General features: G+C 44.8%; 1 protein-coding gene across 1 annotated transcript in view; it reads left to right on the forward strand.

Moving 5' to 3' along the window:
• PI4K2B (phosphatidylinositol 4-kinase type 2 beta) overlaps positions 1 to 24,792 on the forward strand; it is a 30,146-nt gene continuing 5,354 nt past the window's right edge. The window contains exons 1-7 of the mRNA XM_048509891.1: positions 1 to 346; positions 4,789 to 4,946; positions 8,346 to 8,546; positions 10,451 to 10,582; positions 19,810 to 19,963; positions 22,059 to 22,126; positions 23,065 to 23,164. Of these exons, the coding sequence (XP_048365848.1) occupies positions 82 to 346; positions 4,789 to 4,946; positions 8,346 to 8,546; positions 10,451 to 10,582; positions 19,810 to 19,963; positions 22,059 to 22,126; positions 23,065 to 23,164 (1,078 nt within the window). The 5' untranslated portion in view covers positions 1 to 81. The remainder of the gene's footprint in view (positions 347 to 4,788; positions 4,947 to 8,345; positions 8,547 to 10,450; positions 10,583 to 19,809; positions 19,964 to 22,058; positions 22,127 to 23,064; positions 23,165 to 24,792) is intronic.

A 24,792-nucleotide genomic window follows, 5' to 3' on the forward strand; every position in this document is an offset into this window, starting at 1 on the left:
GGTAAAGGGGCGCGTCCTTTCGGCCGTGCGCATGCGCAGTGCAGAACCGGGCGCCTCGGTGCCCCCTCAGCGGCTCCGTCCATGGCGGCGTCCGCCCCAGCAGGCGCTGAGGAGGAGCCCGACGAGGAGCTGCTGGTGCCGGACGCCGAGCCCTGCCCGCCGCCGCCGCCGATCTACGTGAAGACCACGCCGGGAGGCGCCGTCCGGGTCAGCCTCGGTGGCGACGGAATCGCGCCCGCCTCGGACACCGATGGCGACGGGGAAGGCGAGGAAGGGGAGCCGCTGCTCGGCGCCGAGGCGCCTCCCGGAAGGGGCCGCAGGAAGCGCGGGAGGCGGCTGGCCGCAGGTGAGGCCCTCGACCGCCCATCCAGCGCATCTCCTCCTCGCAGGGAGCGCTGGGTTCGAGTCCCGGCTCTGCCACGGGAGCCTTTGGGCCTAGCCTGCCCCATAGGGTTGTTGTGAAGTTGAAATGGAGAGGAGATGTGCGAGTGGCAGGGAGCCCTGGGTTCCGGTTCCTGCATTACTGTGGGAGACTCTGGGCACACTCAGCCTAACCCACCTCACAGGGTTGTTGTGAGAGTTAAATGGAGGAGACGTGACGTAAGCAGCTCTAGGTCCCCATTGGGATGGAAACCTAGAGGTGGGGTATGAGTGACAGAAATGCTTTATTACACCTGAGGGGAATGATACTCCTGTTTTTCTCTGCAATGGGAGCCCAAAGTGCGGTCCTTTGCCCTGTTCCATTTGGTCCTTGAAACAACAACCATGCAAGGTAGGCTTACCTGACGGTGAGAGAGAGAAAGCAACTGGCTCCTCTAGCCTGCAGCACCCTTAAACCTGATTCTTCGTTCCCTGTCAGCAAATCCACAGTGTTCTAGCACGAGGAGAGACTCTTAGAGACACCACCCAAGCGTTTGCTTAAAATATGTGGTTTTTTTCCTTTTGGCAGCATCTGATTCGATGAACCAACCATTCTGGCAAACTTGAGAGCTCACATGATATTATGTGTATGTGCTGGTCCTCATAAAGCTCTTGCTTGGATGGTTGCTTTTGACTTTGGCTTTTGGGCCAGCATGGCTGACTGTTATGTCGTTCAAGGAACTTGTGCACCAGTGAGAGCCCACACAGTTTTGTTAGGGTCTAGGGCAGTGGTTCTCAACCTTCCTAATGCCGTGACCCTTTAATACAGTTCCTCATGTTGTGGTGACCCCCAACCCTAACATTTATCCATTTTACAGATGGAGAACACTGATGTAGAGAGTCTTAGGCGACCCCTGTGAAAGGGTCGTTCGACCTCCAAAGGGGTCCCAACCCATAGGTTGAGAACCACTGGTCTAGGGCAGGGGTGGGGAACCTTTAACACTCAAAGAGCCATTTGGATCTGTTTTCCACGGGAAAAGAAAACACTTGGAGCCGCAAATAATTTTTGACACTTAAAATAATGATAACACTGTATATATTGGGTTTTTTTACCTTTTACTCCGCTCATTCTGAGAAGCACATGGATGTGTCCGCCCTGTTGCCTGCAGGGCGGGCAAGGATGGGGCCAGCAGCTTGGCCTCGCCGGCCGCCGGGAAAGCGCCCGCCCCGCTCAAACGGGGCAGGTGAGAGGGGAAGCCTGCGGTGCGACCCAGCCGACTGCGGGCAATTGGTGCGCCCTCCCTGCTGCCTGCAGGGTGGGCAAGGATGAAGCTGGCGGCTCAGCCTCGCCAGCCGCCGGGAAAGCGCCCGCCCTGCTCCAACAGGGCGGGCGAGAGGGGAAGCCCGCGGCGCGGGCCAGCCGGGCGTGGGCAATTGGTGCACCTGCCCTGCTGCCTGCAGGGCGGGAAAGGATGGGGTCAGCGGCTCGTGAAGCCACAGTGCAAGGGCAGAATAGCCGCAGGTTCCCTACCCTGGTCTAGGGTCTGGCAGATCTGGGTTCAAATGTGTGTCCCACACAGAGGAAATTGCAAATGAAGCAGGACAAAGTGCTGGAGAGCAGTGATGGGATTTAGATATTTTAACAACTGGGTCCGGTGGTGAGATTCAAATAATTTAACAACTGGTACTGCCGAAGTGGTGCAAACCTGCTGAATCCCACCACTGGCTATATCCCACTACAGGAAGGTAGCTCCAGGTGTTTAACATCATGATCTTTGGGGTGTCGGTGAGGGTAATGGAGGAGGAGAGGAAGATGTTTTGCACCTTGAGCTCTTTCAAGGAAGGGTTCGGCAATGCAAAGAATAAAATTACCTTCCTTATTTTCATCCCTCAAATAAACCTGTGATGAGACTGACAGAGTCTGGCCCCTGGTCACTCAGTGGGTTTTGTGGCAGTGTGTGGATTTGTACCCAGATGGTCCAACCAGACTGGACATTTTTTTCTGTGATGCATTACACACGTTTACTATGTGTGAATGTGTGTTACACGTCTTAAGAGTATTCTATACAGGCAACACTACCTTCTTGCAGTCTGATACAGTGTGGATTGTTCTCTCACCTCAGGTCTCTTCCACCTGTGTTGCCTGTGTAATGTCCTCTGTTGGGTTTATTCTTTGGAATCCCCCCACCTCCCAATACTGACCAGGCTAACCTGATCTCATCAGATCTCAGAAGCTAAGCAGGGTCACCTCTGGCTGGTATCTGGGTTGAAAGACTTCCAAGGAATACCAAGGGTGTGAAACAGAGGCTGACAATGGCAAACCACCTGTGAACATCTCTTGCCTTAAAAACCCTATGGGATCACCATGAACCGCCTGTGGCTTGACAGCGAAAAAAGTTCCCTCCCTTCAGCCACCTTAATATTCATAATGCTGACACAGCTTCCAAAGTCCTCATACATGGTTCGGTATCCATTTTATCTCATCATCTTGTTTAGCATTTATGCGGTGTTTTTGAGCGCTCCAAATGTTTTATTTATGGTCATCCTAGACCTGATTCTGGATGTGCAGTGCAATGACATTGTGTAACATGGACAGGGATGTTTTGGAAGGCGTGTGGCGAAATCGCATTTTGAACCTTACTAGGTCTGTAAACGGCATTTTGACCATCTGGTTCTCAGTTTTGTCTCATTTCTCCCCTCCCCTTTTGTAGTATGAAACATGGGCTGCTTTGATGTTCTTGTTGTTAGTCCCTTTCTTGTATGACTAGGAGAAAGCCTGAGGAATCAACTGGGGAGGAGCCCGATAGATCTCTTTCTAGAACCTGCATCCTGGCTAAGCAACTGTCATTCCAAACCCACCAACAGGGCTGCCTCTAACAACTATTGCTGGGTTTGGAAGGGTGCCTTCTTGGATTTTGTGTATGCTGTAGCCCAGGGGTGGCCACCTATGATGCTCCAGATGTTCATGGACTACAAGTCCCATGAGCCCCTGGCAGTTCATGAACATCTGGAGCACCATAGGTTGGTTGCTCCTGCTGTAGCCCCTTCTTCCCAGAACAAGAGATCTTAAATTTCTTGAATTCTTCTGCATTCTCCTGACAACCACACATCCAGCTCAGCAGATACCCAGATTTACAAAGGTTTTTTGTTGTTGTTGTGTATAATGGATTTTTTAAAATCTGGGGGAGCATTCAGTTGTGCTGTTTCACATCTACCGGCTGAAATGGTATTGTCCATTTTTCTGTGTCATTCTTTTCAAAGCCTTCCAAGTAATTCTAACAACTCCTCTGTAAGATAGGTAAATATCTTAAATATGCCCTTCGGGGATCGGGCGGTATAGAAATTGAAATAATAAATAAATAAAAATAAATATTGTTGCCACCATATAATGAAGGAAAGGAGAGAATTGAGACTGAGGGAAGATGAACTATCTGATGACTGCCTTGTTGTGCTTGTGGCAGAGGTCAGAAGTGATTTGACAACTTCCTGGTTCACAGTTAATCAGTGTTAGGATTGTCTTCCCAGTTAAACCAAAAGCTCATCCAATCTCACATCTTCTTTTCAACAGTGGCCAATTGAATACCGCTGGAGATTCACAAGCACAGCAGGAAGGCAACAGCCCTCTATGGCTTATTTTCAGTACTTCGTAATCAATGACATACTGCTTTTGTACATGGAGGTTTCATTTAGTTATCCTTGTTAATAGCACTTGACAGATATATTTTCCATCAGGATAATTTATGAGCTTTTACAAAGCCCCCAAAACTGAATGGAGACCTTTAACTTATTTTTATAATTACCAAATTAGCATTCCAGCTCTTTCTCCAGAATAGTAGGGTGGTATTCCTGTCTGAAGCGTCTTAATAACTGTTTGCTGGGTCATATAAAGGGTCAGGTTTCTGTTTCTCACACAGCAAGCCAAAACAAAATTTTGTAAACTGTGCTGGCCAAAATATTTTGTAATGTTTTCTGTCTGCATATGACTGAAACTGGTGGATATACTGAAGAGGAAATGTAAGCGAATGCTTTTGCCTTGCTGAATGTGTACATTTGGGGCACAATCAAGTTAAAGCTAGGTGCTTGTAAGTTTAAACTATTTTTCAATTTTTTTGCACACAAGTTTTAATGGAAGTATTTAAAATTTGGCTGGAAATGAAGGGCATGCTGTATTTCAAATCACGCTGGTCCTGTTTCATTACTGCAATAGAGACTAAGAATGCATTGTGGATGTTTTTTAATTTCTAACAGCTTTTCTTTATTGTAAACTAACTCAAATTTTCCTTCAAAAAAGTTCCTACGTGGAACTTTAAGCTATTTGAAGACTATTTAGTTGATTGGTCAGATGCTTAATCAATTAAGTTTCTATTTAGGTAATTTTTCAGTCAGTTGACAGGCCTAATTGAACGTCTCCTATATTATCACATGCAGGAAATGTCGGAAGTACCGTGGAGATGAATTTATTTCTGGATGATCCTGAATTTGCAGAGATTGTGCAGCAAACTGAACAAGCCATAGAATGTGGAGTCTTTCCTGATCGCATCTCCCAGGGTTCAAGCGGAAGCTACTTTGTTAAAGATGCGAAAAAGGTTGGTACTTCCTTGCCTGGATATTTGTATACTTGATTATGTAAAAAAAAAAAAGATGGAACAGAAGTTTGTTCTGTTAGTTTTGTTCGATGGTTTCGTTCTGAGAAGATAATTTGCAAGAAAAACTCCCGCTTGTTATTTCAATTGAGCCAGGTCCGTCCTTTTTAAAGAGGTAACTTATTTCCGTTCTGCTGAATTCTATTTGTGATGGCTAGGCGCTTTCTCAGCTCCCCACCCACTCTGTCGCATCTTTTAGTAGCAGTGAGAAAGTTGATTTTAGTTATGGCATGGGATTTGAGTAATCAGTTAGGCAAGTTTAATAAATAATGGGGCTGGATTATGTGCAGCTATTCTAAAGGAGTCAATTCAGTTCAAAAAACGATCAGATACTTTGCAGCAGTGGCATGGTGGTTAAGAGCAGGTGCATTCTAATCTGGAGGAACCGGGTTTGATTCCCCACTCTGCTGCCTGAGCTGTGGAGGCTTATCTGGGGAAATCAGATTAGCTTGTGCACTCCCACGCACGCCAGCTGGGTGACCTTGGGCTAGTCACAGCTTTTCGGAGCTCTCTCAGCCCCACCCACCTCACAGGGTGTTTGTTGTGAGTGGGGAAGGGCAAGGAGATTGTAAGCCCCTTTGAGTCTCCTATAGGAGACAAATGGGGGATATAAATCCAAACTCTTCTTCTTCAAATAATGCAAAGAACGGAATTGCAGATTTAGCGCCCTGGCTGTAATAGCTGCATAATGCATAACATTCGTATTAGATATATCGCTCCAATTTTGTCTAAATTTCCTAGTATAACAAACCATTTTTATGTCTGCAGTAGTTGGTGTAGTGGTTAAGAGTTGGTGGATTCTGATCTGGAGAACCTGGTTCGGTTCCCTTCTCCTCCACATGAAGCCTGCTGGGTGACCTTGGCCTAGTCACAGTTCTCTCAGAACTGTCTCAGCCCCACCTACCTCACAAGGTTTCTGTTGTGAGGAGAGGAAGGGAAGGCGTTTGTAAGCCATGTTGGGATTCCTTAGAGGAGTATAAATCCAAATTCTTCTCTTCTTGTTGTTGGCGTTGCACTGCTTGTGAAACCTGCCATTGCTGATGCCTATTTAGCTATCCTAATTTGGTCTTTCATCACTTAAACTTGTCAAGCATGCACAGGTCATGGCTAGCAGCTTCTGCAAAAGGCATTGTAATTAGTATGTAATTCAGTCCTCATTGCTGCATTTACAATCAGATGGTGAAATCCATAATTGGGTCAAGATTATGAGAAACTATAGGCCTCTTAGGAGAGGATTGTACCTTGTTTATAAGTCAGTAGTTAGTTAATCATACTTCTGAGTTGAACTCTTGGGTAATGTGTAGCACATTAGTCACAAAAGGATGGGGAAAGTCCATTTTTCCTTTCAGTCCAGAAATATGCATTCAGGCTACTAACCCTTGTTAACTTTTTTTTGCCACAAATAACACATTTGTAATAAACATTCTATCTCCCAGATCTTGAGTGACATATGGAATTTTTTGAAAGTCCTTGCTTTGAGTCTCTTCACAGTAATTTTAATAACTTAATTTTAGTTTTTAAATTTGTTTTTGCTATTTTCAAATGGTCAGATGTTCCAGTGGTAACATCTTTACTGGTAGCAGGAGAGACAACACTGGATGCTAATATGTCTTGGTATATATATATTGCCTGAGCACTGGAAATTTTACTAGTCACAGTCCTGCCTGTCATGCATATCATATAGTGTCTTTTTTATATGTGAACAAAACAAGCAAAACAATTAAACTCAGTTATAGAAAGTAGCACATTGCAGGGACTTGGCATCTACATCTTGTTCTCTTGTAAATTGAATTTATTTGGTCTCCAGGCAAGATTTCCAGAAGCTAAACAGGATTTCTAATTAGCCAGTTTCTACTGGTGTTCTTCGCTCCTTCATTGAGAACACGATGGAAGTCTATTCCAGGCATTTCTGAGTTTATTACCCAGTTTGGTGGTCAGCTAAGAAATTCATGAAGTTTTCTTTTCTTATACATGAAAATCGCTTTTTAAAAAATATGTAGACCAGTTGGGTGTTCAGTTTGCCATGACTTTTGATTCAGCTATGGCATTTCTTTACATTGTGCTTGGCAGTCCGTCTATAAAGTGATTTTTTTCTCCCCTGCTAGAGGTTGTAGATCAGCAGGATGGGAAAGGGGTTTTTGAGAAAAAAGGTGGTCTTTGGAGAAAATACTATGTACCTGATGCCTTAACTCATGCTAGGTTTTGTGGCTGGTAGTTACATAATGCGGTGCTAGTAAGAAGCCGATAGGTATAACGCTGCCTCCTGTGCATTATGGTAGATACTGGTATCCAATGTATGTAATGGGGTGGAACCGAAGAATGAAATGCTCAGGAGCAAAATCGTGCCTAATTATTTTCAATTAGACCCTGCCCAATTCCCGGCTGAAGTCCGGCCCAAGGTGGCTTCATCTCAGCAAACACAATTTCTATCCATTAATTCTAAAATCAATTTCTAGACAAGTACTAAAATATGATTTCTATATAGATGTAGTCCAGTTCAGTCAGCCTTTATTGGCATATGAAACAAGCTGTATAAGATACAGTTAAAATTATAAAATAAAACTTCACATTGAATCATGAGTTCAGTTTACAGACTTCGGCCCGGAACTTTGCCACTGTGAGACAACAGTTAAAATCATTGCAGTTTAAAAGCATTGTATGGGTTTTCATAGGGTCAAGAACCTGTGACAACAAGCTGGATCTTAGGCTCATTCCGCACATGCAAAATAATGCACTTTCAAGCTGCTTTCAGTGCTCTTTGAAGCTGTGTGGAATAGCAAAATTCACTTGCAAACAGTTGTGAAAGTGGTTTGAAAACGCATTATTTTGCGTGTGCGGAAGGGGCCCTGGTTTCTGATAAAATGGGCAGTGGAGGAAAATGTGCGGGATGCAGTCCATATAGATGGCTAACCAGTCAATAAAATCTAAGCCCAAAATTAACTCGACCCTCTCTCTCTGTTTCTTTGCGGGCGGGGGAGGCGGATGCACCGGATGGGAAAGCACAAGATGTGATTTGGGAGGCTGGCTGTCTCTGTTGGAATGCTGCACGGAATGGCCTCAACCCAAAGCCTGGTGGAACATTTCTGTCTTGCAGAACAGGTCCTGCAGGGCTCTGGTGTCAATGGACAGAGCGTTCCACCACGCTGGAGCCAGGGCCGAAAAAGCCTAGCTCTGGGCGAGGCCAACAGGATAGATATCTTTTGGGCTGGGGACCACCAGAAGATTACTGTCGAAGAACTGAAGCATCCTCTGCTGGTGATACGGTCTTTTCTGTCTGCTTAAAGAATCAATACCGTAAGAAATACAAGCAACTTTGCAACTCTTTTCCTTTTTACCTTTCAGAAAACTATTGGAGTGTTTAAACCAAAATCTGAAGAGCCTTACGGTCACCTGAATCCCAAATGGACCAAATACTTCCACAAGATTTGTTGTCCTTGCTGTTTTGGCAGAGGCTGCCTCGTTCCTAATCAGGGGTACCTCTCTGAAGCTGGTGCCTATCTTGTGGACAGCAAACTGGGATTGGGAGTGGTTCCTAAAACAAAGGTAACCGTGCTTTGCAGCAGCAGTTAGCCTAGCAGAAATCAGATGTTCAATAAGTTTAATTGTGTATTGCCACTTAAATGGGTCACCCGTCCTAAGAGATGTGCTTCTTGACCCAGCATATTGAATTTATAGCTTTTTGAGAATTTTTCCTCTGATTTTCTTTTCCTTTGTCCCTCAGTGTCCCACAAGTGGCTTGTTCGTTTTGACAGATTGGGCTGGGACAAACTTTTCAGTCTTAAGTATTCAATGGGTTGTTTTATTGCCCATACGGTGACTTGCTAAGCGTGAAAAAAAATCACAAAAAACTCAAGAGCTTCTTAACTAAAGTGGTTATTTCAGCTTATTTAAAGCTGCAGACGTACCCTGTTTCCCCAAATATAAGACATCCCCTGAAAATAAGACGTAGTAGAGGTTTTGCTGAAGTGCGAAATATAAGGCATCCCCTAAAAGTAAGACGTAGCAAAGTTTTTGTTTGGAAGCATGCCCGTCGAACAGAACACAGAAAAATAAGACATCCCCTGAAAATAAGACATAGTGCATCTTTGGGAGCAAAAATTAATATAAGACACTGTCTTATATTCGGGGAAACACGGTAGCAGCAGTTAAAAAAATAACCGCCAAATCAAAGCAAAGAATAGGAGCCTTTCCTTCCAGTGAAATAAAAATGTTACCTTTTGAAAGGAAAGGACAGACTGGGCCTGGTGGGGTTTTGGCAAGAGAATTCCCATTGGTGGGCACAGTTGCTGGGAGAGTTGTGCAGTTTGTGCCTGCCAGTCTGTGGTTTGACAAAGGCGGTTTGAAGTACATTTTGGTGCACAGGGAAGCTGGAAATAGAGGAGGAGTTCCCTTAAATAAATGGTCCAGAATATAGTTAAGGCTTTATTAGTGTTTGTGGCTTCTAACAATGGTGTGGAATGCTGTCTTTGGCTTGATTTTTTTGAACTAATTGAAATTTCTGGGCAGTCTTCAAGGGCAATCTCACGCAGGAATGTTGCAGCAGTCCTGTTGGGAGATGATCAAGGATCTTACCCTGGTGACTAAGCGATTGTTTTCTAGGAATGATCTGCTTAAGCTGATGAAAAGCACTTTTGGCCACAGGCAGTGCTGGAAACTCCAAGAGCAACAGTACCTCTAAGCTACATGTGATCTTCAAGAAGAATACGATCCCACCCAGTTCGGAGAAACATCTCCACATGAATGCATGAAGCTGCTTTATACTGAACCGGACTGTTGCCACATCACAGTCAACTCTGACTGCAGCTCTTTAGAATGCCAGATTTTTAAATTTGAGATGCCGGGGATTGAACATTGACCTTTCGAATGCCAAGTCGAGGCTCTTTCACTGAGCCTCAGTCCCTTCCCTTAAAACTAAAAAAAAAAAAAAAAGTTCAGCCACAACCACTAGCTTCTACTCATTCAATAGCCCTCTCCCATCCTCATTCTCTTATCTTAGACTTGGATTTCATAGTATTCAGTGCTGGCATGCAAATCTTGGACTGTGCAGCTTTAAACAAACTGTTTCAAAGGACAGTGAGAAGTTGTGGCTCCTACAGAAGCACATTTTAAAAAGATGATGCTGTCAGTGTTTTTAATGAGGCAAACTGCTCGTTGTGAGGGAGTCAAACTAGGTAATCGATTTGAAATATCAATATCTATTAAAATTCTCCTCCGCTTTCAGTGGATTGCTGGCAATCTCTGGCTCATGTGTTTAAAGCTGGAGTAAAATATTTAAGGAATAGCCTAAGTAGATTAGGTTGTGACCGTTTCTATTTGCCACAGAAGGTAATGGAGCTACTCGGCAATGTTTAAGTTCTATGAAAATATCCATGCAACCTCCTAATGAAGATGTCATTATAGTAAGCGTACCATAACACTGGATCCTCTTTTGCCTTGTGCATTTTAAGGTTGTCTGGATTGTCAGCGAGACCTTTAACTACAGTGCAATAGATCGTGCAAAGTCCAGAGGCAAGAAGTACGCATTAGAAAAAGTGCCAACAGTTGGGAAAAAGTTCCATCGAATAGGACTACCTCCCAAGGTAAGTAAGCAAGCCCTTCCAGGAGCTTCAGACTGTTGGGGAGCCCCATCCAAGCGGCCACCCGGCCAACTCCAGCCACCCTGCAACGCTGCTCCCATTGAGGCTTCCTGGTGTTGTAGATAATGTCATAACATTAAAGTGGGCATGAAGTGTATGTATGTGCTTAATTATAGAAAAGTGGCTGCCACATTTCTCATCAACTGAAGTTTTCAAGAAGTCCTTGAGTGTAGCTCCACGTGGAACAGCTTTATTTATTTATTTATTTTGGATTTCCTAGACCGCCTCATCCCCGAAGGGCTCTAGGTCAGTGATGGCGAACCTTTTTGAGACCGAGTGCCGAAACTGCAACTCAAAACCCATTTATGTATCGCAAAGTGCCAATACGGCAATTTAACTTGAATACTGAGGTTTTAGTTTACAAAAAACAACTCATACATCACCATATTTTATCTGAAAAGAAAAACACAATATGACAGAGCTTTCAATGATATAAACAACTTTTATTTTATACACAACTTTATATAAACAACTTTTATTTTACAAACAACTTTTTCTTGAAAGTGAACGTTTGCATTTGGCATGCTTTTGACCAATTAATGTGATTTTTTTGCTGTGTTGCATGCATGCTGATACCTATTTGTCTATGTTTTGGCTCATAGTAAGTTTGAGAGCAAACACATACGGCAGCACTTTCAAGCTCATCTGTAAGTCTGTTTCTTTGTGTCCCGAGATTTTTATATAGTCTCCAGAAGCTGAAAACAGCTGCTCACAAGCATAAAGGCGATCCCAAACAAAGAAAGGAAAGCAATCCCAAGTTCCTTCTATTGATTTAAAATTATTTCTGGCAGAGAATTCCCGCCACTTTGAGGATTTCTATTTTTCCAGAACTAGCTGTGTTCTCCTCCTCTGTCATCCCCTTTCTATCTTCTCCAGTGTTTCCACGCGAAGATCATAGAATTTATTTTTTTCCAGAGTGTGCTTTCTTGAAATTCCAGCAAGCTCCATTTCCAGATTTTCTAGAATTTAACCAATTTACGCTAGGAAAGATCAGAAGTTCATTTCTAAATTTTGGCTTTATCTGGATAGAGTAGAGAAGAAGACAGTGTTGCCTCCATCCTTAGCAGTGAACTGTAAAAATCTTTTTTACTAAAATTCACCTTTGCAGCTGCTACAAGTAGCTAGAAAATTCCCTTGGTAAGATTTCCTGATGGCTTGTAGGATTGTCTGCAAAAAGTTAGTAGATTTTCCAAATGCATTTTTTAGTTTTGGGAAATATTTCAGCTGCCCACTTTCAAAGATCTCTTTCAAAACCTGCAGCTTTCTCTCAAATGTTTTGATATCACAAAAACATCACTTTCTGCTGTTTTTCCCAACACCTTGCTTAGCTGTTTGTTCCGATGCGTTCAGAAGTGTGCTGTTCAAAATCTGTGAAAAAAAACATTAGGTTGGTAAGCCGAAGGCCATATCAGTGAGCTTGTGAAATTCCTGCCCCCTTTTCGTTCCATAAACAACCTAATTTCTCATCCAAGCCTGAGGCTACAAATCTCTCCCAGGACTCATCCTCTGCTCAGCTTTCACTGGACATTGTTGTACATAAGTAAACAATTATACTGTGCCTTGAACCTCCTCAAGAAGTGTCTGGAAACTGTCGAGAATTCCAGAGCACGAGCCATGATGTAATTGACCATTTTTGTGACATCTTTTGAGGGACATCGTCAAATGTTTTGCTGCTGTCCCTGGCACAAAGAGAGCTTCCTGGTGTATAATGCAAATGGAACTGGATGACTGGATGTTTTACTTCTTTTAACAAAGAACTGTGTATGAAGCCAGATGTTGCCCACTCATGGAAGGTGCCCCATCACTTCAGTGATTGAAACCCACTTTCTCTGGTCTGATATTGTGTGACACAAAAGCCTCCATCACAGCACTGTGGATATCTATCCCTTGTGTTCTTTTGGGGACAAAGACACCAGTTTCACTCAGCTCTTCTCTCCATGATGTCCACCAGCAGCATAACGCCAATGAAATTACTGCTAGCCTGGCATGATCAGTCAGCATCTGTACTTTCATCCACTTTGCCAAATGGAGTAACAGGCTGCCTTTTTTTGTAAGTCAGTGGTGAGAGAGCTGCTGGACTAACATCAGTTGCCATCGCTGCTGGACTCCTCGAATCTTTCACAGTATTTCTGCTAATTGCCATCTCTAGAAAAGCGTTTCAAGAATTTTGTCCTTTGCTCTGTTGGGGAAATCATGAAAAAAGAGAATTACTCCCTGTGAGAACAACATGGGCTGTTTTGATAATCTCCCCAGCTCAGAGGAGGGGCTTCTTGGCCGTCGTTTTGCTAGGCACAGTGAAATTTGAGGTGACAGCTGGCAGCTGTCAGATGATTTGTTCTGGAAAGTTAGTTGGAAGAAACTAAAGATGCTGGGAATGATAGCTTCCTCAATTTCCCTTCAAGAAACTCTTTTCTTTCAGCTCTCATCAAGTTTGGCAACATTTTTACGTGGTTGGTGTCAGAAGTGCCGTTTGACACTTTGATGATACCCAACAGACAATACTTTTCGATTACACAGGACACAGAGCGGCTTTCCCACGTTCCAATCACTCCAAATAACTCTGTTCCAGGTCTCTTGGAGATGATCTTCCACTGTCTATTTTAGCTTTTTTGGCTGTAGCCATTTCTGGGTGACTTGGAGTCTGCAAAAATACATTTTTAAAAAATTAAGCACCCAGTACAAATCTATCCCGACACAACATATCTAACACTAAAGAAATGGATATTCCCTGAATAGACCAGTGATTCTCCAACTGGGGGTCCCTTTTGAGATTTGCTGGACCACTCAGAACTGGCAAACACATGGCTCCAAGAAGTCTCTCCAGCCTTAATACCTACCATCACAAGATATGACTGTTGTTGTGTGGGAATTGGTGATTGTAAAGTGGAAGGAATTAAGAATTAGGGCAAAGTGTTAAAGAAAGCCTGTCAATAGGTTGTGTCTTATGATAGCCAAAAGAAATATATATTTAGAGGAAGTAGATAGAGAGGCATATAAATATATAAAGGTTTTCAGCTCAGTCTGGCGTGGAATAAAAAAGGCTCACATGTGAGCAAAACCAAGCCCCTGGTAATAATGGCAGATTTCTCTTGCCGAAAAAAAGCATCCAAGCAGCGAGTTGCCAGTGGCCACCTTTGGGTGCCACATTCTTGACAAAAAATACTCCCAATAACTGTTTCTTGAAAGAGAAAAGGAATCATTCCACAACTTCATTTTGTGTTGTACCAGAAACAATAATCAATTCTTTTTTTCCTTTCCTCAGCTTTTATATAGCTTTTAGCATCTTTACTTTGAGAATTTCATTACACTGTATCCTCCCATGCAACTATTTGGGCAACCAATTGTTTGCTTGCTCGTTCATCCTGTAATACTTTAGAAACATCAATTTATTTCCAAATATCAAACAGAGTCTCAACATGATTTTCTCAAATCCAGTGTCAACAAACAATTTAAAGGAACCTACCTCTTTGCTTTTTTTTCGTTTGTTAATTTAAAGCAAATGTTTAGAAAAGCAGGAACCTATTTCTGAAATGCCTTATTTCTAATCTTCTCCCTTCAGCTCTTTTTTGCTCTTTGTTTGCATGGGCATTTGGCTACACATGGTTTCCATATTAAAGCAGCAGTTTTTTAAGAAGCTGGAGAGAAGTGAGTTGAGAGGGAATAAAATGATTATAAAATCACTGGCAGGAATTAAAAAGAGGAATATGAAAATACCTCTGCTTTTTAGAATTTTTTAAAAAAGACCCTTAGTTTGACCAATACATATTTAATAAAAGAATTTCTTATTTAGGATTAACCCTAGTAATTTTAGGGAATTTCATTTTGCAATTCCCAGGTTGCATGCCCTCATTAAACCAACTTTTTCTACTCCCAATTCTAAGTTCAGGGTGGTGGTGGAAGAGAAGTTATTGATTTTATTATTCAGACATCTCAGGAAGCATGGAGAGTTGCTGGGGTGGGGGGAAGGGATTTTTTTGCCGCAGGGATCTTTGGATCACTGAAATTTTTATTTAATGAGATCACCTGGGTTTGCCCCTGTAGCCTCCAAATCATCATTCTCCCAAGAAATATGAAAAAAGGAGAGTTAACATGAGATCTTTAAATTCATTCTATATACCCCAATCTCTCTTCACTTCCTCCCCTTTACACATAATGAAGAGGAGACTCTGAGTGGGGAAAAGATAGATAAAACACCACCACCTTCTCTCTGTGGTCCACTGGAAATGCATTTTGTGCTTTACGAAGATGCCCTTGCTCTCCATAAACACACACACACAAGACAGGCTGGAAGGGACAAGGTGTGTCAACATGAGGAGCTTAGCGCATTGCTGGACGGTGACTGGGGAGGGGAGGGGGGATCGAATCCTCACACTCTTTTCAAGGCATCCACCCCACCCGCATTTTATGTAAACAGCTACAGAATTTTGAGATAATCCCCGTGCTTCTTGCCCAACTGATCTGTAGGAAAACTTATGCTCATTGTGGGAGAGAAATCTCTTTCCTAAGAGAGCACACCAGCCAGCGCGCGCACGGTGCCTGCTGCTCAAAAACTTCCAAACACAAAATCCGGCACTGGCTGAAAACGTGGAGCAGAGGCTGTTCTCAGAGGCAAAGTGAGGAAGTCCTTACAAGGATGGTACATGGCGGGTGGGCTGGACTGCCCAGAAGACTCCCCCCCACCAAAAAAGGGTCTCCTCTGAGGAGCTAACGGGGTTGCTGGCAGGAGGAAATAAAAGGGGCCAGGAAGCGCTGCTGTAAGACCAGGCAGGGAGTGAGTCCCTCTCTCTCTCTCTCTCTCTCTCTCTCTCTCTCTCTCTCTCTCTCTCTCTCGGCAAGAAACGTCTCCTCCCGCCCGCTGCTAACGAAAGCGCGCCTCTTTCTCTCCATGAAGCCATGTGCCCTCCTCCCACTCCAGCCCAAAGGAGCGTGTCTCTCCGCGCCCCTTCCCAACAGGCTCACTCCAGCTTTCTCGCTTTGTTACCCAGCCATTGCCCTCGTCCACCCGAGCCTTCCAAATCCGCCCGCCCATCCACCCCTCCAAGTTCATGCAAGGATGGTACCTGCGGGCGGTGCGGGCTGGACTGCCCAGAAGCCCCCCCCCAGAAAAAGGGTCTCCTCTGAGGAGCTCCCGGGGAGCCTCTCTCTCCAGTCTCCGCGAAGCCATGTGTCCCTCCCCTCGGCCGGGAGCATCGTCTCTCTGAGCCCCACCTCCCAACAGAGCTCCTCCTCCATTGGTTCCTCGCTTTTTACTGCTTGCCCCTGCCGCGCCTTTCAACTCCGCCCACCCTCCAAGTTTGTGACCGCCTGGCCCGGGCTGGACTCTACTGTAGGCTTGCACGGTCTCCTGAGGAGGCACAGCAGCCCGGCAGCAGCAGACAGCCCGGCAAGATGGACCAGTCACCAGCACTGAAACAGCTGAGCATGAGGGAGAGCCGAGAGCACAGAGGCGGGGAGCGCAGGTGAAACGCTTCAGAGAGGCAGTCTCGCGGGGAGGAAGACCGTCCCAGAAAGGCAGTGGGAGTTTTTGCGCCTCTGCCTCGGAGGCCCTTTCTGGCGCCTCTGACGACCCGGAGCCAGTGCGGTAGGGAGAGGGGGAGGGAGGGAGAGTCAGAGCCTCGCGTGCCCAGCAAGAGGCTGCCGCGTGCCACCTCGGGCACGCGTGCCAAAGGTTCGCCATCACGGCTCTAGGTGGTTTACAGCAACAACATCCGTAATCAGTAATTAAAAAACAATTAAAACCCTTAACATTCAGTAGCAGTGTACCGATCTCTAAAACAGAGACAGCTTAAAAAGCCCATGGTGGGGGCGGCAGTGCCAAAAGATGAAAAAGGCATTGCCGAAAATGGTGAAATATGGCAGGGGCCTCACAAGGGGGCAGCCAATCTGCAGCCAGCCTCTCCAAAGACCCGGTGGAACAACTCAGTGTTACAGGCCCTGAGGAATTCACCAAGGTCCCGCAGGGCCTGAACAGCTGGTGGGAGAGTGTTCCACCAGGCAGGCACCTGGGCTGTAAAGGCCCTGGTCCAGGTAGAAGCCAGCCACATCATTGAGGGGTTGGGGACTTCCAGTAACTCCGCCGCCGCAGAGCGCAGCAGCCTGTTTGGGACATATAGGGTACAGTTTTGAAGTTACTGTTGTGTGACCACATTGCTGAGTCTAGAAGGACTGATTTCTACGCTAAACAAAGTTGGAAAAGAACACACCTTTTTTGCCAGCAACACGATTCCCTTTTTCTAATAAAAGAGTAAGGTCCAAAAGAACTCCCCAACTCTTTCTGAGTCAGATAAACTTACCTCATCTAGGGTAGGGTAGCATAATCGCTTCTAGAAACCCAGCTTTACTGAGCAGCATTAGCTCTATCTTGTCTGGATTCCGTTTCAGCTTGTTTATGCTCAGCCACTTAGTTGAGGCCGATAACCATTGGCCCAGAGCAGAGATTGCTGCTTTTGAGTACAGTTATCCCTTCCACATTGCGTCTGTCCCCATTGCAGTTTCTGTATATCACAGGTCGGCATAAGAAATTAAATGGGAATTTTGGGGGAGTTGCAGAAGCTGCAGACGACGCAAGAGGGTCGGCAGATTACATTAAAAATGCATACAATATGTGTATAGTGTTGTATAGTAGCAACATATTTGATATTTTAATACCATAAATCTGCACAATTTCTTGGTTAAAGGTAAAAGAAAAAATCAGACTTAAAAATTTTATGCCGATTTCTTGATTGCGGGGTGTTCTGCACCCCTCACCCCAGCGATGTGGAAGGGACTGCTGTATCCTTACTGAGATAAATTATATAGTGGAGTGTCAGCAGCATATTCATGACCAGGGAATCTCCATTTTGATAAATGTTTTCCTAAAAATATATATAATTATATATAAAAGTGTGCTGGATCAGCTTCTGTCAGGTGACTGCTGGTAACATTGAACATCGGCATTCAGACTTAAAGAAGAGTTTTGTTCCAAATCTATAAGCAATGTAATAACTGTAATATCCGAAAGCAGGGCCTCCATCAGCCAGCTTCTCTCGTATTCAAGGATGCAACATAGTCCAGATGAAGATTTCAGTCCATCTTGGACTGGGCTGTCCCTCCCATCCCTACTCCAAGTTCTAAACATTTTTGCTAACTGATCAAGTTGTGTCAAACACTGCCAAAAGATCAATCAAAAGTAACCAGAGACATAGTACTTATCTGCACACAAACAATCAAGCTGTTTCTGTACCCCAGCCAGGCCTGAAGCCGGAGGGAAAGGGTCAGGTCCTGGTTTTCCCATGCCACAATAGTTTCATCAGTGGCGTATCTGCCTAGGGACAAGGGGTATCCCTTGTCCCCGGGCGCCACTCTTCTGGTCACATGGGGGGCGCAAAATCCGCCCTCCACGTGACCAGGAAGTCCTGCTATCTCCTCGTTTTCGCGTGCCTCAACTCCGTCCAAGGCACACAAAAACGATGAGGCAGCAGGACTTCCTGCTGCCTCCAAGCGCCCTCAATCCCACCCTGGACTCCCCCTCCCTTCCTCCCCCCCCCCGCCAGCTGGGCTCCCAGCCGGCAGTCTCTTCTGACCTCCCCTCCAGGCAGGCCAGAAGAGACTGCAGTCCTGGCCTCGGAGACCTTCTTTTATAAGCACTGAGGCCGGGGGTGGGGCTTGGGGAGCAGGAAGTCCCACCCCTTCCTGCTCCCCAAGCCCCACCCCCAACCTGGGGGCATCAGGGGCAGAGGGGGGGGCAGAGGCTGGGGGCATCCTGGAGACAATTTGTCTCCAGGCGCCATTTACCCCTGGAACGCCTCTGAGTTTCATTGAGGAAAGGTAAATTCAGAGCCAGCCTATAATTTGTCACAACCTTTTTGTCAATTGAGGCCATCCCTAAAGACAGTAAAGCATGAATGCTGCTTACTAGCAAACCCAGAATAGATTATGCAAATTCAGTTGGTTCAATCTGCATAATATATATACGTCATCACTTTTAGCATATAGTTTTGATTGCCTGTATCCTGAATTTTAACTTTTAAGCAATACGTTACACCAATACTTGCTCATACTTGTCTCAGTCTTGGTTGCTAAGACTGTTGGGTAACTCCTTTGAGTTAGACTCTGAAACCGAGGTGTTTCAAATACTCATCCAGAAAATGAAATGTGCTGTGTGACTCTTGAGGGAGCCTGCCACGTTAATTGGATTCAATATTTTTCTCTCTTTCTCACAATACTAGAACCAGGGGGCATTCATTGAAAAGGCTGGGGGGAAGAATTAGGACTAATAAAAGGAAACACTTCTTCACGCAATGTGTGATTGGTGTTTGGAATATGCTGCCACAGGAGGTGGTGATGGCCACTAACCTGGATAGCTTTAAAAGGGGCTTGGACAGATTTAGGGAGGAGAAGTCGATTTATGGCTATCAATCTTGATCCTCTTTGATCTGAGATTGCAAATGCCTTAACAGACCAGGTGCTTGGGAGCAACAGCCGCAGAAGGCCATTGCTTTCACATCCTGCATGTGAGCTCCCAAAGGCACCTGGTGGGCCACTGCGAGTAGCAGAGAGCTGGACTATATGGACTCTGGTCTGATCCAGCTGGCTTGTTGTTATGTTCTTATGTTCAGTGTGGTGTGGTGGTGTAGTGGTTCAGAGCAGGTGGATTCTAATCTGGAGAACCGGGTTTGATTCCCCCCTCCTTCACCTGAGTGGCAGAGGCTTATCTGGTGAATCAGATGTGTTTCCGCACTCCTACATTCCTGCTGGGTGACCTTGCATTAGTCACAGTTCTTCAGAACTTTCTGAGCCCTACCTACCTTACAAGGTGTCTGTTGTGGGGGAGGAAGGGAAAGGAGCTTGTAAGCCATCTTGAGTCTCCTTACAGGAAGGAAAGGTGAGGTATAAATCCAAACTCTTCTTCTTCTACCAACAGTAAAAAATATATATAATTTCAATCTGTCCAACAAAGCTTGGTTAGCCATGAAAAGCTCCAGTATCCTTTGCTCTGCCTTAAATTGTAATATGTAAGACTATTTTAATTTTAGCTTTCCCCATTCCATTTTCACCCTACATGTTTATCAAATATTTGGAAGGGTTGTTCTGTGAGTTTTTTAAAGCTCAGATTAGTAGCTGTGCGTTAGGTACATTCAAACTCAGTTTTGTCCTTTTTTTTCTAAACGCAGGGTTTATTTTAATTGCAGGTCGGCTCGTTTCAGTTGTTTGTCGAAGGCTACAAAGAGGCCGACTTCTGGCTCAGGAAATTTGAAACGGAACCTTTGCCTGAAAATACCAGGAAGCAATTTCAGTCGCAGTTTGAAAGATTGGTTGTGCTTGATTATGTCATCAGGAACACTGGTATTTTAACCATTCCTATCACTTCTGCTAGGAGCGGACAGTTAAAAAAAAAGAAAAGAAGATTAAAGTTATGCAGGCTTGAGACATCTGTTCTAACTCTAGTATGTGGACTGGGACATGTGTGGGTAATGCATATATTATGTGGGAGAGAATTGTGGATAGGTTACTCTTGAGTATTGAGGCAGCTTTATTTGAACAGTTCGGCATTGAGGAGGCATAGCCTGTCATAGCCATGCTCCTAGGAGCACCTGCCCAGACAGGGTTTGCTCATACTTGTCTCAGTCTTGGTTGCTGAGACTGTTGGGTAACTCCTTTGAGTTAGACTCTGAAACTGAGGTGTTTCAAATACTCATCCAGAAAATGAAAATGTGCTGTGTGACTCTTGAGGGAGCCTGCCAGGTTTATTTAATTGGATTCAATATGCTGCCCCCCCTCCCCAATTTGTTCATGTGCAGACGTGGTTCCTGAGTAGGGGCCCATCAGTAGTGATTCTCCGTGGAAAGTTGCCACCATGGCTTGATCTCCTGTTTCATCGTGCTCTGTGATTTGTGCGTGGTGCCACTAGACTGACATACGCTAGCACAGCTGGAATTCTGCAGGCAGCAGGATATTTGCAGAGAAGCTGGCTGGAGTTGAGCTATCACAGGGATCTGCAACCTGCAGCTCTCCAGATGTTCATGAACTACAATTCCCATCAGCCCCTGCCAATTGGCCATGCTGACAGGGGCTGATGGGAATTGTAGCTCATGAACATCTGGAGTACTGCAGGTTGTAGACCCCTGAGCTATTGGTTCAGATGTCTTACTGTCTGCAGGCTGCTGTATCTGTTTAAGGCATGAGTTTCCCTTTTTGCCTTGATGGCGGGAACCTTTGCCTTGTCTCAAAGGGTGGCTGGTTTGGGCAGCAGCCTCGATTCCTGCCTTAAAGGGTTTTCAGGGAGTACAGAGCAAAGTAATGGTAAGCGGGCCTCTTATCTTATCAGAAGCTGGCTGTTGTTTGAAGCAAGCGCCTGCTTTCCCACTTAGTGAACAGAGGAGGACATTGAGCCACACATTCCTTCCTCACAAGGACATGTGAAGCAAGCACCTGGAGCACCTTCCTTATGAGGAGAGGCTGCAGCGTTTGGGACTCTTTAGTTTGGAGAGGAGACGTCTGAGGGGGGATATGATTGAAGTCTACAAAATTATGCATGGGGTAGAAAATGTTGACAGAGAGAAATGGTTCTCTCTTTCTCACAATACTAGAACCAGGGGGCATCCATTGAAAATGCTGGGGGGAAGAATTAGGACTAATAAAAGGAAACACTTCTTCACACAACGTGTGATGGGTGTTTGGAATATGCTGCCACAGGAGGTGGTGATGGCCACTAACCTGGATGGCTTTAAAAGGGGCGTGGACAGATTTATGGAGGAGAAGTCGATCTATGGCTACCAATCTTGATCCTCTTTGATCTGAGATTGCAAATGCCTTAACAGTCCAGGTGCTCGGGAGCAACAGCCGCAGCAGGCCATTGCTTTCACATCCTGCACGTGAGCTCCCAAAGGCACCTGGTGGGCCACTGCGAGTAGCAGAGTGCTGGACTAGATGGACTCTGGTCTGATCCAGCTGGCTTGTTCTTACGTTCTTAAGCAACGGCTTTCTCAGCTGAAAAGGCCATTCTTGTTCCAGGCATATGTTTAGCACAGAGAAGGACAGCTAGTTGGGGCGGTGGAGCACCCAATAAACAGCAGGGCAGTTTGAAAGATTAAAATGAGTGTGAGTCATTGATCAGAATGGAAATGCTGCCACCTGTACATTATTTCATTCAATGTTATTCATACCCCACCTGCCTCTCTTATGGGACCCAAAGAAGCTTACATTATTCTCCTTGCCTGCATTTTAGCTTCAGATAGGCTAGGCTGAAAGACAAGTGCAAAGTCACCTGGCAGGCTTCCACAAAAGAGCGGATTTTGAACCTGGGGCAGTCTTGGTTTATTCTAGTTCGGACGCAAGTTTGGCTCCTGGCGCTTGTTTGATAACGAGACCTTGAAGCTGTTGTTTTGTAAAGAGATGCATATTCTAATTCCTCTTCTCCCTCCCCCTAATTTATTTGAAGACAGAGGCAATGACAATTGGCTAGTCCGGTACGAAAAGCAGCGAGATGGGACTGACTGTTCAGATAAGGTGAGGTAAAGAGTGTGCTTGAGTTTGCCCAGAACAATTTTTCCCCCAAGTCAAATTGTTGTATCGTGTTTACCTTCGGAATCAGAGACTGAGTCACGAAGAACCCTGCATGTTTCTGATTCAATTCACTCATAAACAGAGTCACAATTAAGCGGAGAAGCTAAATATTTGACTAAAAAGGATAAACAATGTTCGTATCTTGCCACCATGTAAGTCCATAAGTCATTTTATTTACAGTCAGCGACCAGTAGTACAAGATCAGGATACATCAGTTTCAAGGTACCGTTACCATAGTGTATATATAGACAAAAGAGTACTAGAAGCACTATTCAAATGTTGCTTAATCTATAATCTATAATAAGATTACTAAAAGCACTATACGAAATATTACATAGTCTATGGTATTTACAAGAAGGAATATTTGCGACACTATTATAATTATTATTGTACTTCTACACAGTCGGTGACGGTTTACTAAAAGGTCAACTCGCGATAAAGCAAGTAGTAGGTAGAATACATTTGATTATGACAAAATATTAAAAAGTTAATATAACTACACTTATAAAGTACCTGTGCAGTCTTGCTAAAACCTATAGTGACATTACTAAAAAAAAACTCCGGCCTCCGACCATATCTTCTGAGGATCACAATTTATTCAGTCTTTCCCTCCCTAAACTATTCAGCCGGCAGATGTCTCTTATTGTGTTTGCAGATTAAAGAACAAAAACGGGCCGTTGCCCACAACCAGGTATTCTAAGGCATCCTTCCACAAACGCTGTCCCGCTTTGCTCCTGCATATTTATGGCTTCCTTCATGTCGCCGTGTTGCCGCCACGTAACGAATGCATTCATCTACACTGTCCCGAACAGAATCGTCAATGTGAGCCTTATGCTCCTACACTCTAAACCTGCTGTCTCAATTGTGTGTCCCCTCTCCAGGACATCCAGTGGGTTAATGAAAAGGTACCGGTTATTAAAATTGCAGCAATCGACAACGGTTTAGCTTTTCCCTTCAAGCATCCTGACGAGTGGAGAGCATGTGAGTGTTTTGATTCATGCTAATCTGTGATGTTGTTAATTGAGAGCTGGGATAGATGTGAGGCGGTGGTGGCTTCGTGTGGGGGCTCCCCTTTGTGAGGAAAGGCGCCTTTAGATCTGTCAGAGGTACTGTGCTGGGCATCCTGTGTTTGGCTGTTTCATATTAAATATATATGCCACTATTTATTTCACATACTGATGAGTCAGTATGTAAGGCCAGGTGTCCAACTCTGGTGCCCTGGATGTTCATGGACTACGATTCCCATCAACCCCTGCTGGGAATCGTAGTCCATGAACATCTGGGGTGCCAGAGTTGGACACCTCTGATGTAAGGGATGGATTCCTTACAGTGTTACTGTGAGAGATTGAGCACCTGCCTGATTTGTAAAAAAATAAAAATGGGATTTCTGTTTGCTAATTGAGACCCAATGTTTCTTCAACTTTTTAACGTTGGCACTTCAAGCATTCTTGGATTGTTTTCTGGTTTCATAAGTCATCCTATACGTGCTTTCTCTCTCACGCTCTCTTTCTCTGACAACAGCAACATACATTCAAACATCAGACACAACCTGCAAAATAAGAAAGGGAAGAGAGAGAGACAGAAATTCTCGCAACACAGACTAAGAATGATCTCTTACCCCTCCTTCCACACCCTATACCAGTGGTGGCGAACCTTTGGCACTCCAGATGTTATGGACTACAATTCCCATCACCCCCTGCCAGCATGGCCAATTGGTTCGCCATCACGGCCCTATACAAACCCCTCTTCTGTGTCACTGTATTCTATCTGGGTCTCAGAACTGACCCCGAGCCCAGCTGGTCATGCTCACAGCTGCTGTGTTCACAGTGCTGTTGGGTTTGTGACAGTGAGGCCTTATTGGGTTTTACTTGTATAAGGTGCTCTAAGTCAAATAAGAATTGTCTTCATCAGAGATCCAGCATGGTTAGGAGCAGTGGACACTAATCTGGAGAACCAGGTTTGATTCCCCATTCCTCCACATGAACAGTAGATTCTTATCTGGTGAAACGGATTTGTTTTCCCGCACTCCTACACATGAAGCCTGCTAGGCAACCTTGGGCTAGACACAATTTTCTCAGAACTCTCAGCCCCATCTACCTCACAAGATGTCAGTTGTGGAGAGAGGGAGAGATAGGAGTTTGTCAGCTGCCTTGAGTCTTCTTACAGGAGAGACAGGCGGGGTATAAATCTAAACTCTTCTTCTTTATCATCATTTTATGACTGACAGATTTTTCAGGCATTGTAATAAGAATGTTATTTAACTTGCATGGCTTAACTCGCTGTTATTACAAACCATGCTGCCTTTAGATCCTTTACGTAAACCTGCTGAAAAGTTACTGTTGGAAGGTTTAATTTTTAGTCAAGGACTGTACGCAAAATTATCTATTAAGAACATAAGAACATAAGAACAAGCCAGCTGGATCAGACCAGAGTCCATCTAGTCCAGCTCTCTGCTACTCGCAGTGGCCCACCAGGTGCCTTTGGGAGCTCACCTGCAGGAGGTGAAAGCAATGGCCTTCTGCGGCTGTTGCTCCCGAACACCTGGTCTGCTAAGGCATTTGCAATCTCAGATCAAGGAGGATCAAGATTGGTAGCCATAGATCGACTTC

Source organism: Sphaerodactylus townsendi, linkage group LG10, assembly GCF_021028975.2.
Source record: "Sphaerodactylus townsendi isolate TG3544 linkage group LG10, MPM_Stown_v2.3, whole genome shotgun sequence".
Taxonomy (NCBI): Eukaryota; Metazoa; Chordata; class Lepidosauria; order Squamata; family Sphaerodactylidae; genus Sphaerodactylus; species Sphaerodactylus townsendi.